Here is a 25,473-nt window from a genome sequence, read left to right as displayed (position 1 = left end):
GACACAGAGAATCTTACAAACCTCCCGACACGGAGAATCTTACAAACCTCCCAGCTATATTGGACCACATTTCATTCTCATTGGGCTGCCGAACCTGCCTTAACAAGAAATAGTGTATCAACTGTAACTGTACAACAATTTCATCACATTCCATGAAGTGTACAACAAATGTGTTCTGCAGTATACGCCGTTGGTCTTCATTAAGGTTGGCTTTGAAATTTGATAGCACACCCTTCGTGGATGTAATCGTGATTTTACCGGAAAACCAACTATTCTCTGGTATGATGAATCTCCATGCCCACACATTGGTCACAACACAAAATAAGTCATTGGTCACACATTGTTATAAAGGTCACGACATGAATATGAACTTGAAAAGGAGATTTACACAAACAACTGCAAAAATTCCCCTCCAAATGTATATCAATGCCTGAGGTCACAAATGCCCTTATAGGTTTCATGACTCAAACCTCAGAATCACACAATAGTAATATCCTTTTAAATTATTATACATTTTGAATAGAATAACAATGTCCAAAAAAATAGATAGCATGGTCTGTCAACAAAACAAAAAATTCGTCTGACATAATTCTTACCCATCCATTTCAATTTTTAGATGCATGCTCTAATTGATGAAAAAGTCCGCTGAACTTAAAAAACAAACCTTCTTCGCATTCTTTGATGGGACTGATCCTGATGGTTCATGCCGTTTGGAATGATAATCTTCGCGTATTTGTTCAGCCTTCCATTTACTTGCACTACTCAAAGACTCACCTTTCGATTCTTTTCTCGATTTGAACTGCTCAAACGGGTCATTTTTTTGTATCTATCGAAAGCCGCTTACATAAAGATGGGTGGAAAATCGAAAGGTGTTACTTTAATGGAAGTATATAGAACGTCAACGGTTGTCACCACTATGCCGGAGACTGGAGGTGGGTGCTGAAAATTCATGAGAATCGATGAAGAAAATGTGGACATGGTGTAGGATTAGACTAGATGTATGGGAATGCACGGCAGTTTTCCTTTCTTAAATATCTAAATTAACGGGATACAGTTATGCATGATTTATCTAATTGAAAAAATATATTTTTTAAAAAAATCTGATTAATGAATAAGTAAAGGTTCGGCCTGATTTTAGATACTCGGATTTTTAATGTATGGTTACCTGTAATTTCCACTTAATTTTAATATGTAGCTCACTAACAATCCAATTCACTTAGCTAGCCCAGTTAATTCTTAAACTAATTTTTTGTTTTAACTTTAGGCCCAATTTTTTGAACTAATCCGTTTAACTTTTAGTCCACTGTCCATTCCACTTGATTTGATTTCTTTCTTTCTTCTCTCTTCAAACTCGATGGCGCATGAAACTTCTGAAAATAAAATTGAAAAAAATTTCCAAATCTTTAGACCCTAAATATTTTCACCTACCCATCAAAGCCATCAACCGTCGACCACAAATCGCAGGTATTGTAAATTGTAAGTATTTTAATATTTCAACCACTTATTTGATTATCCGTAAGATATCTGCTCGACTGCTTCGATATATCAATTGTTTACTTCTAGGCTAGGATTTACATTTATATTCTAGTCTTTTATCTTAACAAAAGCATGTGGAAGAACTGTTGGATGATATTGTACGAGGCTTGGTCCTTGGGAGGCTGTGTTATGTATACTTCGGGTCTTGGGTGCCTATTGCCAATTGAATGTTTTTAACTTTTGTATTTTAGCCTACCTTCTGTGTAATTGAAATTAATAAGAAATTTCCAATTGAATGTTTTTACCTATTGAACTTAACAAGAAATTGCCAATTGAATGTTTTCAGCCTGCCTCCTGTGCAATTGCCGATTGAATGATTTTTCCTTTTGTATTTCAGCCTACTAAGTTGAATTAGTTTGCAATTGGACTTAACAAGAAATCAAGAATACATATATGATATATTGAAATGCAAAGATATCTCCTATGCAAATGTTCTTGCTGGTTATCAATTTATGTTTATAGAATATTGAAATGTTTTGGTTTTCATGCTTCTGGATTTGATAAGAAAGAAGAGCTCCCTTCTGCTAAAAAATGAAGAACCTTGAAATTCTTCTTTTCAAAGAGAAACAAATATAAGGATACTCTAACTCCTAGAGTATTCATTCGCCCGATTTCATCTCCTGAAGTTGAACAACCTCCATCTTCCAATCTTGTTTTGGAACCATTTGATTCAATTAAACGGGATCCAGGGCCAAAAATAAATAAATAAACCAAATATATGAACATCCATTTAATGAATGTGGTTAGATTAGGCGGACCTTATCAACCAAAACTTTTAAGAGTATCAGAGCAAAGAATGTGGAAAGCAGAACGTTGAATACGATTTTTTTATATATGAATTTTATTCTTACATTAAATTTTTGCCCCATAGCGTTAATTCGTGGCTCAACCCCTATACTAACAGAAATATTACTGTGAACTCTAATAAAAATTACTTTAACTTCAGTGTACCAAACCCAAGAGTACACACCATTAATTATTGGACAAGTATCATAAAGCACAAACCTCGACAAAGCTTTGAAATGGAAACTCATGACATCCAACATAATAATGAGATAATGTCAACTTACAAAAATGACCAAAATTATCCTAAAAATGCCAATAAAGACCATTGCATAATGGAAAAAGGGTTGAAAACTTTTTGCAAAGCTTCCACCATCTAAAAAATGCTTCTAATTGAGAACACATTTGGGTCGGACCTCAAAGAATGAAACATTATTTTCAATTGAGAAGCATTTTTGATCAAAATAGCATTGGAATTACACTCTCATTCGCATTGCTACAGAGGTTGGCTTCCAAAACACATCCAAAATACCCAAAAGAGGGAAAACTATGTCAAAATTTGGAAGGAAAAATTACATTGGACTTTCAAAAGTAGTTTTTATTCTTTGGGATCAACAATATACATATACGACAACAAGTGTTTATACAACTCCACTGGATCACCTCTAATTGTCTTCAATCTGTGTTCCCATAACCTCCACACTTTATTGTAACTCATAGTTACCTCATATTTATTTAACAAGTCGTTCATTATATCAGTAGGAGTGACAAATGAGGCCTATACATGGCACATCGACTGTTAAGATGAAGCACTTCTTTTTACATTATTTCGGAAATCCAAGGACTCAATTGTATGAATATGTAAAATACAGGATTTCTTTACTACTCTTAATTATAATATTGCTCTCTATTTTTTCACGCTCTATACTCAGTCCTAGATTAGACCCCTCATTTTTTGGTTTACGTATTTAGCACGTCCTACAACTAAATACATATTCACAAATAAACTAGATTGACTATCGGAATGCTTGCGACTGTTTCCTCCATCATCAAAGAAGGCCACGTGCTTTAAATATTTGTCCAAGTGTGTAGGAAGAAGGCTATATGGACATGAGTAAAATCGAGATCTGTTGATCATGTCATCCTAGAAATAAACAAGGTCAACAACTTATATATCAATATGAAAACATAAAGTTTGCAAAACCAACCAAAATTTGAGCCACACATCAAACCAAACGAAGGAACTTGTACACGAATTGGCAGAGGCCAATACAACCAAAATTGTTTTCCACACACTGCTTAGATTGATTGGAATATATTCATAAGTCACAATATATACTCAATAAATGGGAAAGTTTCTGTCGTTTGACAAATTTATATAAATTGTTCAAACTTCTATTTCAACCACACATTCTAATGAATACACAAATACTATCAACTTATATATCACTCATTTTAATCTATTTATAAATTAAATCATTTATAAATTATTTCCAAATGGAGGCTTAGTAATTGATTCGAAAATGTTACCTTCATTGATTAGTTCTAGTAATAGAGAACTTACATGTCATTTTTTATTCCTATTTAGTTGAAAATAGTTAGAACAGTGTCTCAAGCAGCAGACATTAATGATCGTTTGATTTTTTGTTAGTGAACTGTACCACGAACAAGTAATAAAATGATGAATAAAGTATCGTTTCTATGAGGATTACGTACTTAATATAGGATCAATTAATTTTAATCTTAATCGAATAGCAAATTTTATTTTATGATTTTATGCTAATAAACTTCGTTAACTAACTAATCTTTTTAGCAATTTATGAAGGTTTACATAAAATTTTGTGAGATGATTACTAAGATTTCGAATTCCCCTTATTAATCCATCTTTAATGCAAATCAATATCATGACAATATGTATGCAGTTTTGTTAATCAATGTTCCTAAGTTAATTAAAAGTATCTCTTGATGTCAATTAAATTTATTTCCTTACACGACCTACATATACCTCTATGAAAGATACAAACATGAAAACACGGATTAAAAATATTAGAACATCTATAGAAATCATACAAAACATAGCAGTCTATTTTTATTCCTTCTTGGACTTTACAATGGTTGTTATAAGTGCGATCTATTTTATAGTTTATCTCGAAATCAATAAAATTTACAAATTATTCCAATTAGTGCCTAATTAATTGAAAAATGGTAAGCACGATAAAAGGTATCCAAAAAATCATACATACTGGACCTTGAAATATTTGATTTAGATTAAAAACTTCATAATAAAGGTGCAACTACATCTTAGTAATTAAAAATCTAGCTTAACATTGCAAAATTACAAGAAATCATGTTAAATTCATAGAACATCACCTGAATTTTCAATAAATTGAGAAAGTGAAGATGAATCTTGAAATCTTGAATCTTTTCTATAGTTTCTTAATAAATCTACACTTGCGACTTCTCTTGTTTGCCCAAGAATCAAGATTAAAATCTTCAATTGAATGAATTCTTTCAATCGCTCTTCAATCCTCTAGAAATTATACGAATCTTGCATCTTGTTGATGATGATAATTGATGAATATTGGTGTACGATATGTATATGAAAGGTATAAATAATGGCTGCCCATGTTGTGCATTTATAGAGGTGAAATTAGATCAGAAATCGTGCAAGGAAGTGGTTTCCATATAAAGTTATGCATAAAGAAGGAAATAAATCCGATTGCCAAATTTAAAGGGAGGCGTGCACCTCATGGACCAATTATGCTTTCAGTCGTACCTACACGGTGTTGAGGTGTGCACCTCTTTGTGAGTGGAGCGTGTGCCTCATGCAAACTTTTGCCTTGTTGCAGTTTGGTCCCTGAACTTTGATTCTTGAGTCCTTTACATCCTTTTCACATGCAATTCCTTTTCTTTAGTTTCTAATTGCATCCAATTGAACCTTTAACATCTTCAATCTTCATTTTGTGGTCCGAATACTCTATTGAATGTTTACATTTTAGTCCCCATACTTTGCTTTTTGTCTTTTTTCGTCAATTTTTCGCTTCTTTCTTTAAATTTACCTTCCAGTAGTCGTGTTTTATCTAATAAATGAATATACAATAAATTAGACATATTTCATTAAAATAACTATGAAATATCCATATTCTAGAACCTGAATAAGTGTACAAAATACACTTATCAACTAACTGCCCTAGCATGATGAAAACGAGATAAAATACTAGGCCATACATTTAGATGAATAGCATATAAATATACTCATTATTTATTCTTGATGTATATAAACCAAAAACATTGATAGGAAGATCTTACTATGAAAGTAGGTCATCAAGTTTCCAGTGTAGAGTCACATCAAAGGAGAAGTGCTTCCAGCAGATAAGTTTTGATACCTACCCTCGCTCTAGATTGACAAATCTGAATGGAACTCTCATGTAAGTTAGAAATCACCCTGATCTTGTAATGCAAAATGCAAGAATATGAATAAGGAAACATCAGACTACAAATATTCTTGGAAAAGGGATTTTTAGCTCCATGTGATTAGTTTAGTTTAAAAAAGGCTTATGATAAGGCATTAGTTTCTCATGTGATATGGTGAAATGTATAGTAATTGATTATATGACAACATTAAAGAAGAAAACTAAATTAAAATCTTTATATATACTGAACATACCCTTTAAAGGAACTAGTTAATATGTTTTCCAGCATCAATGACAGTGCAAGTAAAATGGTTTAAAACTAGAAAAATGTCTAGTTCCAGGGTTCAAAAGTTTAAATATTTGATTTGAAACGGTATTTGCCTATTTTATACTAATCTTCTCACTAAGATATTTGACATATTGACTTGTATTTTCGTTCAATTTTTTTCTAGTCAGATTTTCAAATTGATATATATGTTGATGTTTTATGCAAAAGTTGAAGCTACGTGTTATAAAGAAAGATATCAATCCTGATTGAAATGAGGATTTAATGTATTTCATCATCTTCTTCTTCTTCTTTTGCTTACTTAATTTTGTACTGTTGACACACTAAAAGTGCAACTCAAATCGAATAGCTCAAGAAATGAAGCCCAACTGGACAATTCAGGATAAAGGTCCAGATAGGGTTATTAATGAATGCAGTGGAAGCCCACGAACACGATAACATCATCGCCCAAGCCTGCAAGACGTCTAAGATCTGAGCGAACGAAATGCCTTACAGTCGTCCAGAGCTATGACCCTGTTCTCGCCCAAACCTTCGAATCTCTCAGGATCTTAGCAAACATAAGATGTTATGGTTATCCAGAAGTGCAGTTACTGAAGCAATTATTGAGTAACTTTATCACGTTCCACGATTCAAGGAGTTCAGTTGAAGATGGTTGAAGGACAAAGAATAGTGGCAGTAGTTAGAGACGGCAGTTCCAGGACAAGTTAGCCACCATAAAGAAAGTGAGTAGTTACAAAGCAATCAAGCAATTTTTAGGCGGTTGATCACGAAGAAATCATCAAGGGAATATAAAAGGAAGAGAAGACATAGAGAAAAAGACCCCGAATCAAACACTCTCAAATAGAGAATATGTAATTTCAATTTCTTAATTTAGACTTAAACATTTCTTTTCAGAACTCGTGTGCTTGCGCCCCTTAGAGGCATTTTGTTTAGTTCCAATTGTAAAGTCATTGCCAATAAAACACCCCTTTTTGGGACTTTGTCTCAAGAGGTTTGTTCCTTACACAATCGTTTGATTTTCTTTTTAATTGTTAATGACTACTCGTGCGAAACAATTTGGCACGCCCGGTGGAACATTGGTGTTTGGTGTTGAAGATACAAAAGGTGAAACAATATGCCTCAGAAATCTGATAAGGAAGCAAGTTAGGAAGGAGTCCAGTCTGTGGTCGAGCGATATGAGGAGCAGCATAACTCTCCACGAGCAGATGGACAGAGTCAAAACAGTCACAGTCGTTACGAACCAATGACAGAGTTGAGTCCTCGAACCATGCGTGTATTACTCGGAGAACTCACACAGGATGTCGTTGAACAGGTAAATCTACGAAATATTCATAATATGGAAAGATTTACCCAAAATGGGAATGCACATTATGACAACATGGCTAAACCACTAAATACTTTGAACGAAATAATGAATAAGTTGGTAGGCCAAATTTGTCAGCCAGTTGTGCCTCTTGCAAATCACTTCCAAACTAGGACAATTGTGGGACATAATCCCCCCAGTCCTAAGTCCAAATCAAGGGGTAGAACCACCTTTTGGTCCCTCTACTTCAAACCAGGGGATGGTGTAATGCCAAATCAGAATAGTGGCAATGGTACATCTAACTTGGGGGATAACCTAAACGTAAGAGACAATGTCCTAAATAATGGACAGAATGCTCCACGTGTTAATGATGGAATAAATATTCAGACTAATGGTAACAATGGTCCAAATCATGACAAGTTTGTTGTCAACCAAGGACCAAATATCAAGTCTCAAGCAAATCAACCGGTCAACCAACCTGTAGGAATTCCATATGACCCCAACGTCATGTGGAGGAATCAAATCATGGAAATAGTACAAGATCAGATGGCTTTTGGGGTACGTCCTGTCATTAGGCCGACTTACATAAAGTCATATCCTGATTGGGTAGACCAACCATATCCATGGCTTAGAGGGTATAAAGTGCCAGAATTCTCACTATTTACAGGTTTAGGAGAGGTGTCTACTCTAGAACACATAGGTCGATTCACACTGCAAAGTGGTGACGTAACTAATTACAATAAAATAAGGCTGTTTCCTAGTTCATTAACAGGAGTAGTTTTCTCCTGGTTCATCAATTTGCTAGCGAACTCTGTTCAAACATGGCAACAATTGGAGCAATTGTTCCACGCTCAGTTTTATAAGACTGAATCCGAAGTTACTTTGGTCGATTTGGCGAATCTACGTCAAATGCCAAACGAATGGGCAGAAGGTTTCCTTCAAAGGTTCAAGACAGCGAGAAGTAAATGTTTTGTACCTTCGCCCGAAAAGGAATTTGTCAAAATCGCTCAAGGCTGTCTAAGCTTTTATTTGAAAAAGAAGTTCCAAGACAAGGAATTTCCTGATCTTTTCCAATTGAGCGCGAACGTGATTAGGTATAAACGATTAATAAGAGAAGAAGAGCAAATGAAAAATTCTAGGAATGGGACTTCTTATAGAGACCCAAATTTTGATGTTCATACCATTAATTACGAGTATTACGATCAAACCGAAATGTGTTTAGCCGAATTAATCAAAGGAGACACGTATACTTGTCCTATAATGGCTAAGTCGAGACCGTCGGGCAAAGATGAGCCTATAAAAGATGAAAACAAAAAGGTTAGAACGTTCTCGTTCGATGTAACCAAAGCTGACCTTATATTTGATCAATTATATAAGGATAAACAAATAAAGCTGAGCGATAAATATAAATTGTCAAGCCTTGAACAAGTTAAGGGTAAAAAAATATTGTAAGTGGCATAATGCATGGTCACATTTGACTAATAACTGTTTGATTTTTTGCCATGTGTTACAGGATACCATTGAATCAGAACGAATTACGTTCGAAGATAAGAAGAAGATGGCAGTAGATGAAAATCCTTTTCCACAACCACTTGGGGTGAACATGTGGACGATTGGGTTCAAAAACAAATTGCCAAAATTCAAGTTGGTTATAGATGATGGAGAAGAAGACCCTGGACCACATCCCAGTGTCTTTGAACGTATCAAAGGGAAGGAGCCCAAAGAGGATGAAGACGTCCTATGTACAAGATGTAAAAGAGAAGTGAGTGGGAATACAAAAAAATCAAGAATATGGCAGCATCACCATCGCCCTAATTTTTTTCCAAACGCTCAGCCCGGTAGAGAGTGAGGTACATCGTTCTATAGGGGACCGTCTTTTGAGAGGCAGTTTGGGCCAGTGAATAATGGGAGAACATTCAGGTCGTAGCCTCGCCAACCAATGTATGGCATTCGTTCCAGTATAATGCAGGAAGGGCAATACCCTTTAACGATATGACTAGAACCCAACAAAGGCATTTTCAACGGAACTATGGACTAATGATGAGGCAACAATAGGGAATGCCACGTCCTAAGGCGCCTAAGCTACTCGAGGTGGCCAATCAAAATATTCTCAAAGACAGTGAAGAGACTGGTAGAGGTGAATCAATGAAAGAATTGCCTGAGACTTCTTCTAGGAGGTCGAAGTTTGAGTGAGACAGAAGAGATGGAAAAGATCCAGATCAGTCCCTTACTATTCAGTTCGATACGTTACCTCCTGTCATGGATAATAACTATTTGCTAGCCAATGAGTTCAAGAATAAAGAGAAAGAAGAAGAAGAGAGGGAGGATAACGAAGAAGCATGCGTGCTAGAATATAAAGAAGGTCAAACTTCTAGAGGGGCCTACGATGATGATGGTATGATGGATATCGAAAAGGAAATTGATTTGGAAGCAGAAAGAAGAAAAAGAGGAGTATCGTACAATACTCTGTTGAAGCAACTACATCGAGAAGGGGTTCGTAAAGTGGACTTGTTGGGGGAACCGTCTGGACGTTCTTTCGATTATTACGTGCTGTACAGGACGCCCAAAAGGAAAAAGAGAGTTCCTCGCTCTGAAAAGTATGGATCACCTCCAAGAATAATGTCTCCTCCCATAGGTTGGGTAACTGAAGAAGAAGCATTAGAAAACAATAAAAAGGAAATTCAGGAAACGAAAGCTCAGTGCGACATGTTGCACGTTGACTTATCATAAAAGGATAACTCGACAAAGGACAAGCAGGAAGTGGAAATAGATGCTGCCGAAAAGGTTATTTTTAAGCGACCAGTCATGAAGTTAACTAAACACTTGAGGCCATTGTACGTTAAAACTCTAGTTAACGGCATACCTGTGGCAAAAGTGCTTGTCGATAATGGAGCAGCTATAAACACCATTCCATCTAGGATGATGAGGAAATTTACAAAGATAGAAAATGATATGATCCCAACAGAAGTCTTCCTTACGAGTTTCAATGGAGGAGCAACTTCAACTAAAGGGGTTATGCCATTGGACATAACTATAGGGACAACTACTAGTACCACAGTTTTCTTTGTAATAGATGGTCCTACTAGTTACAATGTGTTATTAGGAAGGGATTGGATACACGAAAGTCGCTGCATACCCTCATCACTCCATCAATGTCTGGCTTTTTGGAATGACAAAGGCGAAGCAGAAGTGGTGCAGGCCGATCATAGACATTTTCTAGCAGAAGCAAACTCAGTAGAAAGGTTCATGTACAAAGGAAATTATGGACCTGTCAGAGTAGTCCAAGATGGAGAAGAAACTCAAATTGTGGCGCAGAATGAAGAGCCGTTTTCGATGGATGCACTCACTGAAACGGTCAGTCAGATGAGGCCGAACATAGTGGTCCTAGAAGAGCCAGTAATTGGCAAAAGAGTAATCAAGGAGTTTTAAATGAGTTGTAAGCAACCAAGGCAAATGGCCGATATTCAGGCCTTCAAAGCCAAATTAATGGCTTTCAATAAAGAATGCAAGGACAAGATGAAAGAAGAAGCAAACTTGAAAGCATTGAAAGACAAATTGGCAGTGCTCGAGTTGGAACAAAATATTGGCCGAGAAGTTAACAAGGTGGATTGTTTAGAAGAAGAAGTGCCTATAACGGAATTGGACGATGAAGTAATAGGGATCACCAAGCCTGGATACACTCAAACACAAGACCCTCTGATTAAAGTGAATATTGGTAATGAAGGGGAAGATCACCCAACCTTCGTCAGCCAGATACTCGATCAAGAGGTTAGTGATAAATTAATCGCTTTATTAAAAGAGTATAAGGATTGTTTTGCTTGGGAATATGAACATATGCTTGGTTTAAATAGGGATTTGGTAGAACATAAATTGCCAACCAAACTAAATTTTAAGCCTCATAAGCGACCTCCTAGGCATTTTGCTCCTACTGTACTTCCGGAGATTAAGAAAGAAATAGAGCGATTATTAAAAATGAGCTTTATTAGAATAGCTAGATATGTGAATTGGTTGTCCAATATCGTGCCAGTGCTAAAAAAGAATGGTAAATTAAGGGTGTGCATAGATTTTAAGAATTTAAACATAGCCACACCCAAAGATGAATATCCAATGCCTACGGTAGATTCTTTAGTAGACTCGACTGTCGGACACGTAATATATTCCTTCATGGATGGGTATTCAGGATACAATCAAATTTATATAGTTGAGGAGGATATACACAAAACTGCATTTAGGTGCCCTGGATCTCTAAGATGTTTTGAATGGGTAGTTATGCTCTTCGGCCTAAAAAATACAGGAGCAACTTATCAAAGGGCAATGAACTTGATTTTTCATGATATGATAGGCAAGTTTGTTGAGGTGTATGTAGATGATATAGTGGTTAAATTCATTAAAGAAGATGACCATTTTGAACAATTGAGATATTCATTTGAGAGAATGAGGCAATATAAACTAAAATTAAACCCCTTGAAATGTGCATTTGGCGTTAATGCAAGAAACTTCCTTGGTTTTTTAGTGCACAAAAGGGGGATTGAACTTGATAAAAATAAAGCAAAGGCTATTTTAGAGGCCAAATCACCTAGCAATAAAAAGGAATTGAAAAGGTTTCTAGGCCAAGTAAATTTTTTAAGATGCTTTATTTCTAACTATGCAGAGCGAACTAAAGCTTTTTCGCCACTTTTAAAGTTGAAAAATCAGGACGAATTCGTCTGGAAAGAAGAGCATCAAATGGCTTTTGAAAGTCTGAAGACATATTTATCAAGTCCACCAGTGTTGGTGTCACCAATCCAAGGACGGCCAATGAAAGTATATATATCGGCTGAACAAGAATCAATAGCTGGAATGGTCGCGCAAGAAGACCAATCTAGTGAAAAAATGGTGATTTACTACTTGAGTATACAGTTAACAAAATGTGAATGTAATTACTCTACCATTGAAAAATTATGTCTTGCATTGTATTTCACGTGTACGAAATTAAGGGCTTATTTACGGCCCGTTACAATTTATTTGATTTCTAAAGTAAATTTGGCTAAGTATATGTTCTCTCACCCTATTTTACACCAAAGGGTAGGCCTTTGGACGTTAGCATTATTAGAATTCGAAATACAATACATACCCCAAAAAGCAATCAAAAATCAGGCTTTGGCTAACTTTCTGGCCGATCATCCATGCCTTGACATGCCTGAAGAAATTGAATTAGAAATCAATTCGTTCGAATTAAAACCTTGGGTTTTGTATTTCGATGGGTCAAAAACTTCTAAAGGTGCAGGAGTAGGAGTAGCATTAATAAATCCTTTAGGGATTTGTTACAAGTTTGCATTCACTTTGGATAGGATGTGTACCAACAATCAAGCTGAATATGAAACCTTAATCGTGGGCCTAGAATCGATGATAGATAGGGAAGTGAAGAATGTGATCGTTAGAGGCGATTCTCAATTGGTAATTCACCAATTGATTGGTGACTTTAAGTGCTAAAGTGATTCCATTATAAGTCAATATGAAATTGCCCAAGAGTTGTTGGAAGAATTCGACCAAGTAGAGTTTCAATGTGTTAATAGGATATATAATAACGTAGCAAATGAGTTGGTCCAGATGGCCTCAGGGTATTCAAAGGTTTTAAATTGGAAATCTACCTATGAATATGGAGCAATATTGCCCGTAGTCCAAAGGAGGGCGAGAAGGATTGAAATTCACTGCATACAAGATGGAGATATAATAGATTGGAGGGCAGAGATTAAAATGTTCTTTAAAGAACCTAATAAAGGAGATAGTAGAAAAATGAAGTTGCGTTTGCTAAACTATACACTGATAGATGAGAAGTTGTTTAAGAAACGCTCTGATGGTATATTGCTAAAATGTGTAAGTTTGCAAGAAGCCAGAACAATCATGGCAGAGGTGCACGAAGGGATATGTGGAGCTCATCAAGCTGGCCAAAGGATGAGATGGTTAATTATTAGGAATGGGTATTTTTGGCCCAAGATGGGAGAATCATGTGTTCAATATGCAAAGAGTTGTCTAGCATGCCAAAAGTATGGTCCAATACAAAGGGCGCCAGCACAAAAGATGGCACCTATTATCAAACCTTGGTCGTTCAAAGGTTGGGCAATAGACCTAATAGGGAAGATTTATCCCCCATCGTCCAAGCAACATACCGTTGTTATAGTTGCAACTGATTTTTTCATTAAGTGGATAGAAGCGATATCTTTAAGGGAGATCACCCAAAGAGTGTCATAGAATTTATCCGTGATCATATTATTTATAGATTTGGAATTCCACAAACTTTGATGGTAGATCACGGGACTTCTTTAAATGGAGATCAAGTGAACAAATTCTTGAGCGAGTTTGGAATTAAATTAGTGAACCCCTCACCATATTACGCTCAATCCAACGGACAATCAGAATCTTCTAATAAGATTTTAAAAAAGTCATAAGGAAAATGATAGATGAAAATGTCAAAAATTGGCACGAATGTTTAAACAAGGCCTTATGGGCTTATAGGACGTCGCCTCGGTCAAGTACCAAAATTACTCCTTTCCAACTTACTTATGGACAGGAGGCCGTTTTGCATATGAAAATTAACGTGCAATCGATCAGAGAGTATTTGCAACATAAGTTAAGTGATGATGAGTATACCGAATCACTAATTCAGAACTTATTGGAGTCGAACGAACTAAAGTTGGATGTCCTAGATAGATTGCAAGTTCAAAAACAAAGGATGGCTAAGTTTTATAATAAAAAAGTTATAGCCAAGTCATTTTGCCTGGACGAATTGGTTTGGAAAACAATACTCCTTATGGGAAATATTTAAAAAAAATATGTTCCTTCCTTATAGGAAAGTGAACAAATAAAAGCGTAATCAAATCTCATTGAACGATCGTATATAAAATAAGGGGGGCCAGAGCAAAATACATTCAAATAAATTCCTTTATTATCAAACATTCATTACAAAGTTGCAAGATACAAAATATTAAATGCTCTATATGCTACAATTGAGAGCAAAATAATCTCTCGATCGATTGCCAAGTAAGAGCCAAGTAAGAGGATGAACTGACCTTGATTGCCATCATGATCGCACTGCTACAAAGGCAAGTAGAGAGGCCGAGAAGTACTCTTAACAAGCAAAAGGGAAGAGAAGCACCCTCACATCGCCTGCCTAATTGCATCGCTGTAATAACGGGCAAAGAGACTGAGAAGCACTCTTAGCAAGCAAGGTGGTTTGCAGGCATCCTCAAAAATTGTCTTCCATCATTGAACTCCTTGTAAGGAATATGGAGACAATGGGAAGAACTTCGCTGGCTAAAAAATATTTCCTATATCTCCCATACCAAAGGTGACATCAAAATAGGTAGCAAAATGGGTGGATCAAATGATCCATTTCTATGGAAGACGAAAATTTTGATCGATCCTTGAAATGCCAAACGATGGCAGCAAATTAGTTTTTGAAGAAAAGAATGGAAATGAAAATGAAAAGTGCGAAATATACGTGCATTTATAAGGGCATGAAGGTGAAGAGATAGAATATGAACGGCCGCATTTGTGCCTAGTAATTGGAGTCGAGTGGCCCAAAGTCTTGGAAAAAGAAACAGAAATACCAAGAGAGAATGTAAATGAATCTTATCATAAAGCAGTTAAATGCTTGAGGGGTTGACGATTAAGGACAAACGTCAATAAAAAGACAAGAAGATAAAATAGTTGTTCGTTAATGACAATGGCTGCTGTTACATTCAAAATTGGCAATGGCTATCAGTACGAGGTTACAAGAGGAAAGTTAATACGAAGTTACAAAAAGAAAAGTTAATGCATTAGATGTCTTAATTACAATTCGCCCCAGACCGAACGAATTCTTTCCCTAAGTCTCCCCCAATTCTTGCTCTGCTGAAAAGAAGTGATATTCAATTCAACTACAAAATCATCATCAACCTCCAGCTTCTTGTACTGCTCGACCAAAGACATGGTTCGCTCAATTCCTTGGGAAGCATTACGCTTTTTAGCAGCCATTCTCGCTTTGCAGTCATCCATCCTTGCTTGAAGTTCCTTCATTTGTGCAGCCAAACTGGTCATCAAAGAGTCTTCAATCATAATTTTAGAAGAGATTTCTTTCAATTCGTCCTCAGCTTTGTTAATCTCCAGAAGCAAAGACTCTCTTTCAGATGCAGCGCGAATATATTGAGTACTCCTAGCCTTCAGTTCAACATTTTTTGCCAGCAAAGAGAGGATATCGGAATGGACAACTTTCAACGTCGCTTTAAAATCAGCAGGGATATTAAGCGATGAAAGTGTCAGTGCTTGCGCCAACTTCGCACTCAAATGCTCAAGTTTATCCTTATGTTTGGCAGCACTAGCCTAACTGATGTCCATGTCCATAAAAGATACATACTCAAATATCGACTGCTTGAGAAACTTCATATCTTCCTCTGAAGAAGCAGAAGGATGACGGGTTGAAGAGGGCGAGACGTCTTGACTTGCCTCCAGGAATTGAACAAGTCGCGGATGGAACATACGATCTCATCAGCATCCTGCAAAGAAAAATACCGACATTGAAGGTTTTCACTACAATGAACAAAGTGAAAATAAAAGTGAAGTAAAAGGTTACCTCATTAGCAATTTTGGGAGGTGCCACATCACCAATTGGCTCCACTACCTATGGCCCCACCACTGGTGGAGACTTCCCCTTGTCTAGGCGAGAAGACTCTGCTACAACGGGCAGACCCATAGGAGCCTTTGGATGATTAAAGAAGCAACAAATCAGGAACCAATAGCACAAGCAAAGGTAAAACATCAAAAAATGTATTACCTTCTGGTTCGACGTTTAGGGGGTCGGAGCCCTAGGAAAAAGGGGACTGAAGGTTTCTCTTTAAGTGTAGTCCCTTCATCAGCTGGTTTGGACGAAGCAGCTCCAGCAGAGGATGATGGAGCAGGAGCTGCTAATACCAAAGCCTTCAAAGGAGAGGCTGAACTTTTCTAAGAAATTCAAGAAAACCATTAGCACACAGAAAGGTATGCTTGTGAGTAAACAGAATTCAATTACCTTTCTCCTGACGATGAGAAGAGTGTCATCATCATCATCATCATCATCATCATCATCATCCTCCTCCTCTAAAATGGAAGATGCTGAAGCTGGCCGTTTGTGGCTTGGGATACTCTTAGCTACAGTAGGTTTGACAGGTAGAGAAGTGGAAGAACGAATGGATTGTTTAGCATGAGCAGGTGAGGAAGGATTCCTAATGCACACAGGGATGACCAAAATAGGAAAAGTGGAAGGAATGTTTGGCTGATCCAGTGAATGGAAAGCACGATTGACATCAGTGGCAAACAATCTGCGCTTCACTGATGGCCAGAGCTGTTCAAAAAGAGGGTGAACGACACGGCTAGGATTGAAGGGGGCTAATGAAAAGTCACTCGTCCAAAGAATATTGCGAGTATCTATAGCTTGTGCCTCTACCTTATTAATGGTGTGAAAGTGGTCTATCAAATTTTTTGAATAACAGGGGGGAACAGGCCAAGTTTGGCCAAAACCAAATTGGCGAGCAAAAAATTGAGGAGCATATATTTCAACCCCAGCTTTGGCATTGGTTCCAGTTAAAATATCATGGAACAACTCCCTCCCAGTCAAAAATTGAACCCAAACGAGCAGAGAGGCGCTCGCACTGTTCAAGGTAGATGGAGGTTGCACATAATCCGGAGTTAAATGGGTAGGAAAGGGAAAGAAGGAAGGAATTGAATTTAAAGTATAAAAGAATGAAAAAATCTCCCTTCTAGACATATTTACAGGGCTCAATGGGTCAATGGCTAGCTCATAGCAGTTGGCAGAACGAAGGGACACGGATAGAGCACCAAGTGATGGAAAATAGGCTCTCAACCACAGTTGACTGAACCAAAGAGGCCCACTGCCAGTGAAAGATGCACCATTCTTCAATTGAAATTGAAGAGAAGTCATGCCTCTATAGAGGGCAGCCAAAAAGAAAGAACACAAATTCAAAAGCCTACAACGTGCCAATTCGTGCGCTATGGGTAAATAGCTCATAGAAGGCTTTATATTAGGCACACGCAAAATATATTTATAAATTCAAATCTGAAGAAAGGTCACACGCTCAGTGTGGGAAGGCTCAGCATTTGAGTGATTATAATAGCCTTGCAGGCTTGAATAGGACTCGGTGAGTTTTTTGTCAAATTTTGGGGCAACACCGGAAATTAAAATACCAGGGAAAATGTTGTCGCCCAAAGGTGGAAGATTTATCAGGGCCCCAACATCCCTTAAAATAATGGACATGGGACCAAGAGGGAAAATAAAAGTATTATATTCAGAAGACTAAAAACTTAAAGCAATAGGAAAAAGTGTTGGGTCAAAGTGCGAATATCTTTTTCGCAAATCGGCCTCAGCGGCAAAGAGTTCAGGAATGGAGGACCTTGAGTACAAGGGAACAGCTAGCCCACTGCCACTTGTTCGACGGCTTCGGCATTGTTAAATGAAGGACCCAGATAGAACTCATTAAGTTCGGCATTGGCTGGTGCAAGAAAGTTCGGGTTTACCTATGGCCGAGTGAGGATTTTCTGAAAATCTTCAAAGCTAAAAGAGTCGTCATATTGGGTTTGTGGAGCAGCCATTGAGAACGAAATACAGTTTTGTTAAAGTTTGCTTGAGAAACGTAGCAAAGAAGCAAGAAGATGAACAGTGGTATGGCGAGAAAGAAGCGCAAAATAATGAGACGTAATTTAGTGGTACAATGAAATGGCGTGTCTTTGGGGTTTATAAAGGTTTGTAGCATCGCATTTTTTCAGGCTATGGAAGGAAATAATGATTGAAATTCTTGGAAATTTCAAATGTTGTTAGGAAACACAAAGTAAATATGGCAAATATTAATAATTGGTATTAATTCTGCCATATTGGGGAGTAATTGTTGACACACTAAAAGTGCAACCCAAATCAAATAACCCAAGGAATAAAGCCCAACTGGACAATTCAGGATAAAGGCCCAGATAGGGTTATTAATGAATGTAGTGGAAGCCCACGAACACGGTAACATCATCGTCCAAGCCTGCAAGACGCCCAAGATCTGAGCGAATGAAGTGCCTTACAGTCGTCCAGAGCTATGACCATGTTCTCGCCCAAACCTACGAATCACCCAAGATCTTAGCAAACATAAGATGTTATGGTTATCCAGAAGTGCAGTTATTGAAGCAATTATTGAGTAACTTTATCACGTTCCACGATTCAAGGAGTTCAGTTGAAGACGGTTGAACAACAAAGAGTAGTGACAGCAGTTAGAGACGGCAGTTCCACGATAAGTTAGCCACCATAAAGAAAGTGAGTAGTTACAAAGCAATCAAGCAGTTTCTAAACGGTTGATCATGAAGAAATCATCAAGGGAATATAAAAGTAAGAGAAGACATAGAGAAAAAGATCCCGAATCAACACTCTCAAACAGAAAATATGTAATTTCAATTTTTTAGTTTAGACTTAAACATTTCTTTTCTATACTCATGTGTTTGCGCCCCTTGCAGGCATTCTGTTTAGTTTCAATTGTAAAGTCATTGCCAATAAAATATCCCTTTTTGGGACTTTGTCTCAAGAGGTTTGTTCCTTACACAATCGTCTGATTTTCTTTTTAATTGTTAACGACTACTCGTGCGAAACATGTACATACAATATAGTATTAAGTTGTCTTCTTTAATACAAGTAATTTCAATTTTTATTCTTACATCCCAAAATATACATAAACCGAGGTTAATGAAATTTTTATTGAATAAACACCCACTCCTACTCAATATTTTAAAGTAATGAATTTTAATTATAAATAATTATCAATTGTTCACATTAATCAAATTAATATATGCTTTAATTATTACGAAGTTTGCTTTTAGAAAAATTTATTTTAAATTAAATTAATCAAGAAATTTTTAAATAATTATCAGTTGTTCATATTAATTAAGGCCCTGTCTGGCTGTGATTTTAAGCTGAATTTGGACCGTTGCTGATCAAAAATTGCACCGTTGAACAATTTTTTAATGGAAATATTCTGACATCTTTGCAGTACAACAACAGGCCATTTACTCTCATTTTTCCAATATTACCCCCGTCATTACACACTCTCAACTGCCAAGATTCTCTCCCCCTTTTCCTTGCACCAGCACCTCACATTTCGCATATTTCTCTCCCTACAAACACCCGACGACGAACTTCCAGATCTAGTCGTAAATATTTTTTTCCTTCAATTAGCGCTCTGATAGCACAAAGAAGGAATTTTTTCCCCATCAAATCCTATTGTCTGAGAGTTTTTTTCCCCGTCAAATACGGACTCATGTTAGGCGGTAGACGACGATGAACCTGCTTGCCGGAATACAGCTTGTGAGCTCACAACATGGACCCATATGTCCCCTCAGTAAGTGTTTTCAATTCCAAATTTTTTGTTGCACCTACAGAACACACAATTTTGAACTGAACCCAACTTATTTAACGAACTCGTTTTATCCGTTTCTTGTCGCAGACAGGTGGAAACGTAAATTCGTCACCCTCCAACCCTTTTCCCAGCATGACCCAACCAGTACCACCAACGCGCAAGCACGCCCAATGGAATCCACATGAGAACCGGATTTTCATTGCCGCGTGCGAGACGGTGATAGCCAACGGTCACCGTAACGGAAAGTGCTTCACGAAACACGGATGGGACCAACTCATCCGTTTGTTCAATTCGAACTCCAGTCACCGTTGGACGAAGCAGCAGCTGAAGAATCATTGGGATGGTCTTCGAATGAAGCACAAACGTCTGATGGAGCTTATTCACAGTACTGGAGTGGAGTACATCTCCAAAACGGGATATATTGCTGCTTCCGACGACTGGTGGGAGAGAAAGATGAAGGTACACTGCTTAATATGGTCATTTTTTGCATTTTACAAATTGAATTGCTTTCAAACTGGGAAACTCGTGCAATGTCCTGCTATTGATTTTCTATTCACTATGGACCCTCCCCAGTCAGCATCTTCATAGTTCTCAGGATCCTGATATTCATTCTTTTTGCATAGACTTGCCAAGGGATTTTCTTAAATTGTTAGGTTCAATGATTGGAATTTAATCATGAAAATAGTGCGAAAAAAGTAAAAATGTTAGATCTTGAAGAAGGAGACATGCTATGCTGTCCTTATGCGTGTTTGGCCCTCGTAAATATTGTCGTCTGTGTTCAATATATATCAGTAACCCAGATCCAAGACTTTGGAGTAATTAGGTGAGTTTCACTAGAAATGTTGTGTAATTAGGCTGTGTTTACAGTCAGAAATCCTAAATATATTGGCCCCATACGGGATAAATAACACATTCAAGAGGGAAAAAAAGAGAATCGATTGCCTCATAAGGTCAGGAAAATAGCCAGTTTTATTCTTAAGATTCCGGCTGTATACACATGGGATGACGTTTCTTTATTATAAATCACCAACTTCTTGGGAAATCTGTCTAGAAGCTTAAATGACCATCTCATCTAAAAACATGAAAAAATATTGATTTGTCTCCTCAAACTTGTAATTTCAATTTCAAGTGACTATTGAATGGCTTTGAGGCATGGGGCTCTGTTTCTTCCAACACTCAAGGTGACTTACTGACTATTACTTTCGATATGCACAACACAGTTTATTTTTCAAATTTTGACTACACAAGTTTCTATGCTATGTTGAAACCATTGCTGTTTTGAAGCATTCTGATGTTCAACTTCTTCTGCATGTGTAACAAGAAAATAAGGACTACAAAGAATTCAAAGGCAAAGACTGCAGGGAGGTGTACAGCCTCAAGGTGCGATTCAGGGATGCATATGACAACGATAAGTATGTAGTCACACCCTCAACAATGTGTGGGACAGGCTTCTCCATGTTCGAAGATAGTGGACTCGAGGACCTATGCGACAGTCAACCGCTTGACAAGGAAGGCACCGGGTCAAGTGATGAGAGCGAGAAAACAGAATTGGCTGGATCCAATGCAGACATGTCAATGCCGCAAAGTGGGGATAAACGTAGGTCTGGCGGCAATAGCAAAAAAGGTAAGAGAGCAAAAATGTCCGCCTCGGATGTATAGGACGCTGTTAACCGTGCTTCCACTGCCAGTGAAAAGGTAGCAGCTACAATCAACAATTTGCTGGGTCCTAATGTTCCAGACGCGCAGATGCTCATGAACGAGATGTTGTCGACTGGCCGACTGCACAAGAAAACTGATATGTACTTCTGGACGTTGAGCTTCCTGTCACTGAGGCGTAATAGGGAGATACTTGCAATGCAGGAAGACGCGAACGACAAACTGGACTGGGTCGAGTGGAGCTGGCTGGAGCACAGAAAGGCTCATCCGAAGTGAAATCTGCGGCACAGAAAATTTTCCCCTTACAGCAGTTTTATGTAGACATTTTTAATTGTGTGTTGTTTTTTCATTTTCATTTTGGCATGTCTATGTGAACAAAAATGGGACTTTACTACTAAGTGATCTCACGAATCCACAACTGCAATGAAATATTTCATGTCACTTTCAAAAGATTATGTACATGTTGCCATTGCATGCCAATTACTATACGTGCCTGAACATTAACTCATTCCAAGGGTCCTATTCAAACAATGACCCACAGTTGGTACACTGGCCATCAATTGAGTCAAGAATCTTTTTTTTTTCATGAGCTTTTCTTCCTGCCAATGTCCATTTTAATTTGTACTAATGACAGTAATCTGTGGAGCAACGTCTATTAAAGAGAAAGTGCAAACAATCCCTTCCATTCTCACAAAAACTTGAACTTCCAAGGAACGTAGCTTGGGTTTTTTTTTCAGTGCTTCTTTTGCAATTACTAAGTGAAAATGGCGAATTTCAATTTCAACTGTGTGCTTCTGCCGTCCTCTGAATGTGAAGATGAGATCGGGGAGGAGGAACTTCTGCAAGAGCTCGAAGAGGACATCATCGAGTGGTTTCGCTACTGCAGAATGTCCTCTATAGATGTGGCAACTTACTATCGCGAACAGAGACGTCGAATTAGAAGATTTCCCTTCGCAAGGAATGGACACATGTTTATGCTAGACGCCATGCAATGTAATCCCGAACAGTGTTATGCAGAATTCAAGATATATCCTGCCATGCTGCGTACGTTCACTCATATACTCCGTGACGAATATGGACTGCGTAGTGGCCAGCAAGTTGATGTGTATAAACAAGTTGGAATGTTTTTATGCATATTAGCCCATGGGAAGGGCTACAGACAGGTTCGAACTTTGTTCAATCATTCTTTGCAAACTATTGGGCACTATTTCAAAATTGTGCTTGATGCCGCATGCGAATTTGCTATAAGCCTCATCAGACCTGATCCAAACTATAATCACGGTGCGGAGCATCACGTACCAAATTTGAACCAGCATCCGCTATTCGAGAATTGCATAGGTGCAATTGACGGAACGCACGTGCAAGCTATCTTGCCGCGGGACGAACGAGTAAATTTCATCGGACGCAAGGGCATTCCAACACAAAATGTTCTGGCAGCATGTGATTTTAATTTATGTTTCACATTTGTGCATGTAGGGCGGACGGGAACAACGCATGATTCACGCATGTTGGCTCGGTCTATATATGGTCCTGAAATTGATTTTCCCCATCCTGCCCCGGGAAAATTTTATCTTGTCGACTTAGGATTCGCCCATAGACCTGGGTACATGGCTCCATACAAGGGTTCTGATATACTGTATCATTTTCAGCAGTTCTACAACGGTGAGACGGGTCGTAGACGAAACTTTCGCAACGCACGTGAGAGATTTAATTTTAGGCATTCGTCGTGCAGAAACGTTATCGAGCGTGCCTTTGGTGTGTGGAAAATTTCGGTGGAAAATACTCGATCGTATGCCCAGTTATAATTTCAAAATGCAAACTGCTGTTGTCTTAGCCACGATGGGTATACACAACTTCCTTCGACGGGCAGGAGTTGTCGATAAAGCGTTCACAAGGGTGGAGACAGATCCGGACGCGGCAGAGGTAGAACTTCCAAATGAACAGGAGCAAGCCGCTGCTGAATTGAATGCTCCAGAAACGCAACGAAATGAATGGGATCATGTCCGCGACTTTTTGGCTCAAAGTCAGTGAACGTGTATTCATATGTGGTTGAAAAGTAGTTTTGAAAAATAAAATGGTTAAAAAAGTGGTTTGGAAAAATGTGAAAAATAAATTTATGGTGAATTTTGCTCGAATTATGGTGAATTTTGGTATTTAACTTGCTCGAAATATGGTGAATTTTGCATCAACTGTTTGAATTGGCAAACTACAAAATTATTTATTAGACAATGCATTTTGGAACCACGTTCAAGCATGACAAGTTACGATAATACAAGGACATTAAAGTTAAACAAATTGATAAACAAACATGTTAAATCGTACACAAATTTTGGCAAATTTTTGTGCAATATCTTAAGGATACGATTTAAATCGTGTAAAAAAAATTTGTGCAATACCCTTAAGAAAAAAGGAAAAAATTGATCTCATACTTAAAAAAAATAATAATAATAAAAAATAAAAAAATAAAAAAAAATAAAGACAAGAACTTGTGTTGCCTCTGTGTCACAGAGACGTGTTTTGCCCTTTATTTAATTTTTTTTTTGTTTTCACGTTATTTTTTTTAAAGTATCATATTTTCTTTATTTTTTTTCTTGGTCGTCTGAATTCATGCCTCCCTTTCATATCAATTTTGTTTTTCATCGATATACATAATTTTCATATTTCTAACGTTGTAAATACAAGTTTTTCGAACCAATGGAAAAAAATATATAACTCCTTTTTTTCTTCTTCGTCGTCCGAATTCATGCCTCCCTTTCTTACTGTTACTTTTTCTTCTCGATCAATTAATTTTTTAAATAATCTAATAAAAATTTTGACGTCATTTAGAAAATTTCCTAATAAATTTAAATTTTTTTTATCTAGAAACATCATTAAAAAAATTAAGAATTTCGATAACAAGCTAACTTTAAAAATTTATCGACGATTGTACGATAGTCAAATACATAGATCTTTTATATTCTCTCGAAGTTCATTTCGAGATCTATATTATAGACATATCGAATGATCTAAATTTTTTTCCTCCTTATTTATATTTTTTTTTTAAGTATGAGATCAATTTTTTCCTTTTTTTCTTAAGGGTATTGCACAAATTTTTTTACACGATTTAAATCGTAAAGATATTGCACAAAAATTAGTAAATGGGGAGGGGAAGAGAGCGGTTCTGTTGTGCATTATTGATTTGTTTTAATTTTTGTCATGTTTTTTTTGCTTTTGGTCAAATTATGGTCTCTTTTTTTTCTTTTTTTTTTTGCTTTTAGTCAAATTAAGTAGGCCCATGCACCACATTGTTGTGGTTGGGAATTGAGTGGATGTCATAATGACTGCAAAATTCTCGATCAATTTACATGACAAAATGAGGAAAGATAAATAATGAACTACAGGATAAAATGGTCACTTTGGCAAATTTTTACAAGGCCATGCACGTTGTTGCCTGACAGTGGGCCATTGTGATGTGACTGGAAAATTAATTCTTGTGGAGTAATAATCTCTACCAGACGGGCCCTAAATTAATATACAGTTTAATTATTACAATATTTTCATCCGTAAAATATTTAATCTAAATCAAATTAATAAAAAATCGGTGTACAGTGATATGCATCCTAGTCATACTATCACGAGCGACGTATATATATATATATATATATATATATATATGATATCTAAAACAATAATACTTTTTAAAATAATTTATAACATCCATAAAATGATAAATTGACAATTATTTATGGCTCTAAAATGCCTCAAAAATTAAATTAAAAACTAATTGGACATAAGCTCAATATTTAATCTAAATCTTCAACTTAAAAATCTTCAAGAATCCAAGAGCAATTGAAATTTGTCACAATCCTAGTAAAAATTAGTGTCCAAAATTTAACTTGTCAAGATCCTACCCGACCCGACCCGCAAAGTGAATTCAGACCCAAGGTCAATCGGGATCTACTAGAAAACCTATGACGTGAATATGTGCAAACAGTGAAGCAGCAAGCTACTATAGGCAACAACTGTGCCTGGTTGCATCAAGCAGCACACAGCTGCTGCTGCCCAAGGAGTTTGCTACCTTTGCATGTTGTCGGCAGTAGCTGTTTTTCGCTTTTTTGTTCA

General features: G+C 37.0%; 1 protein-coding gene across 1 annotated transcript; it reads left to right on the top strand.

Moving 5' to 3' along the window:
* Positions 1-22,136: 22,136 nt before the first annotated feature.
* LOC111392063 lies at positions 22,137-23,403 on the top strand. Its single transcript, XM_023017343.1, has 2 exons — positions 22,137-23,070; positions 23,207-23,403. Exons 1-2 carry the CDS (start codon positions 22,137-22,139, stop codon positions 23,401-23,403), a joined length of 1,131 nt encoding a protein of 376 aa, XP_022873111.1.
* The last annotated feature ends 2,070 nt before the right edge of the window (positions 23,404-25,473 follow it).

Source organism: Olea europaea, unplaced genomic scaffold, assembly GCF_002742605.1.
Source record: "Olea europaea var. sylvestris unplaced genomic scaffold, O_europaea_v1 scaffold877, whole genome shotgun sequence".
In the NCBI taxonomy this organism is placed as follows: Eukaryota; Viridiplantae; Streptophyta; class Magnoliopsida; order Lamiales; family Oleaceae; genus Olea; species Olea europaea.
This window is presented reverse-complemented; position numbering and strand designations above follow the sequence as displayed.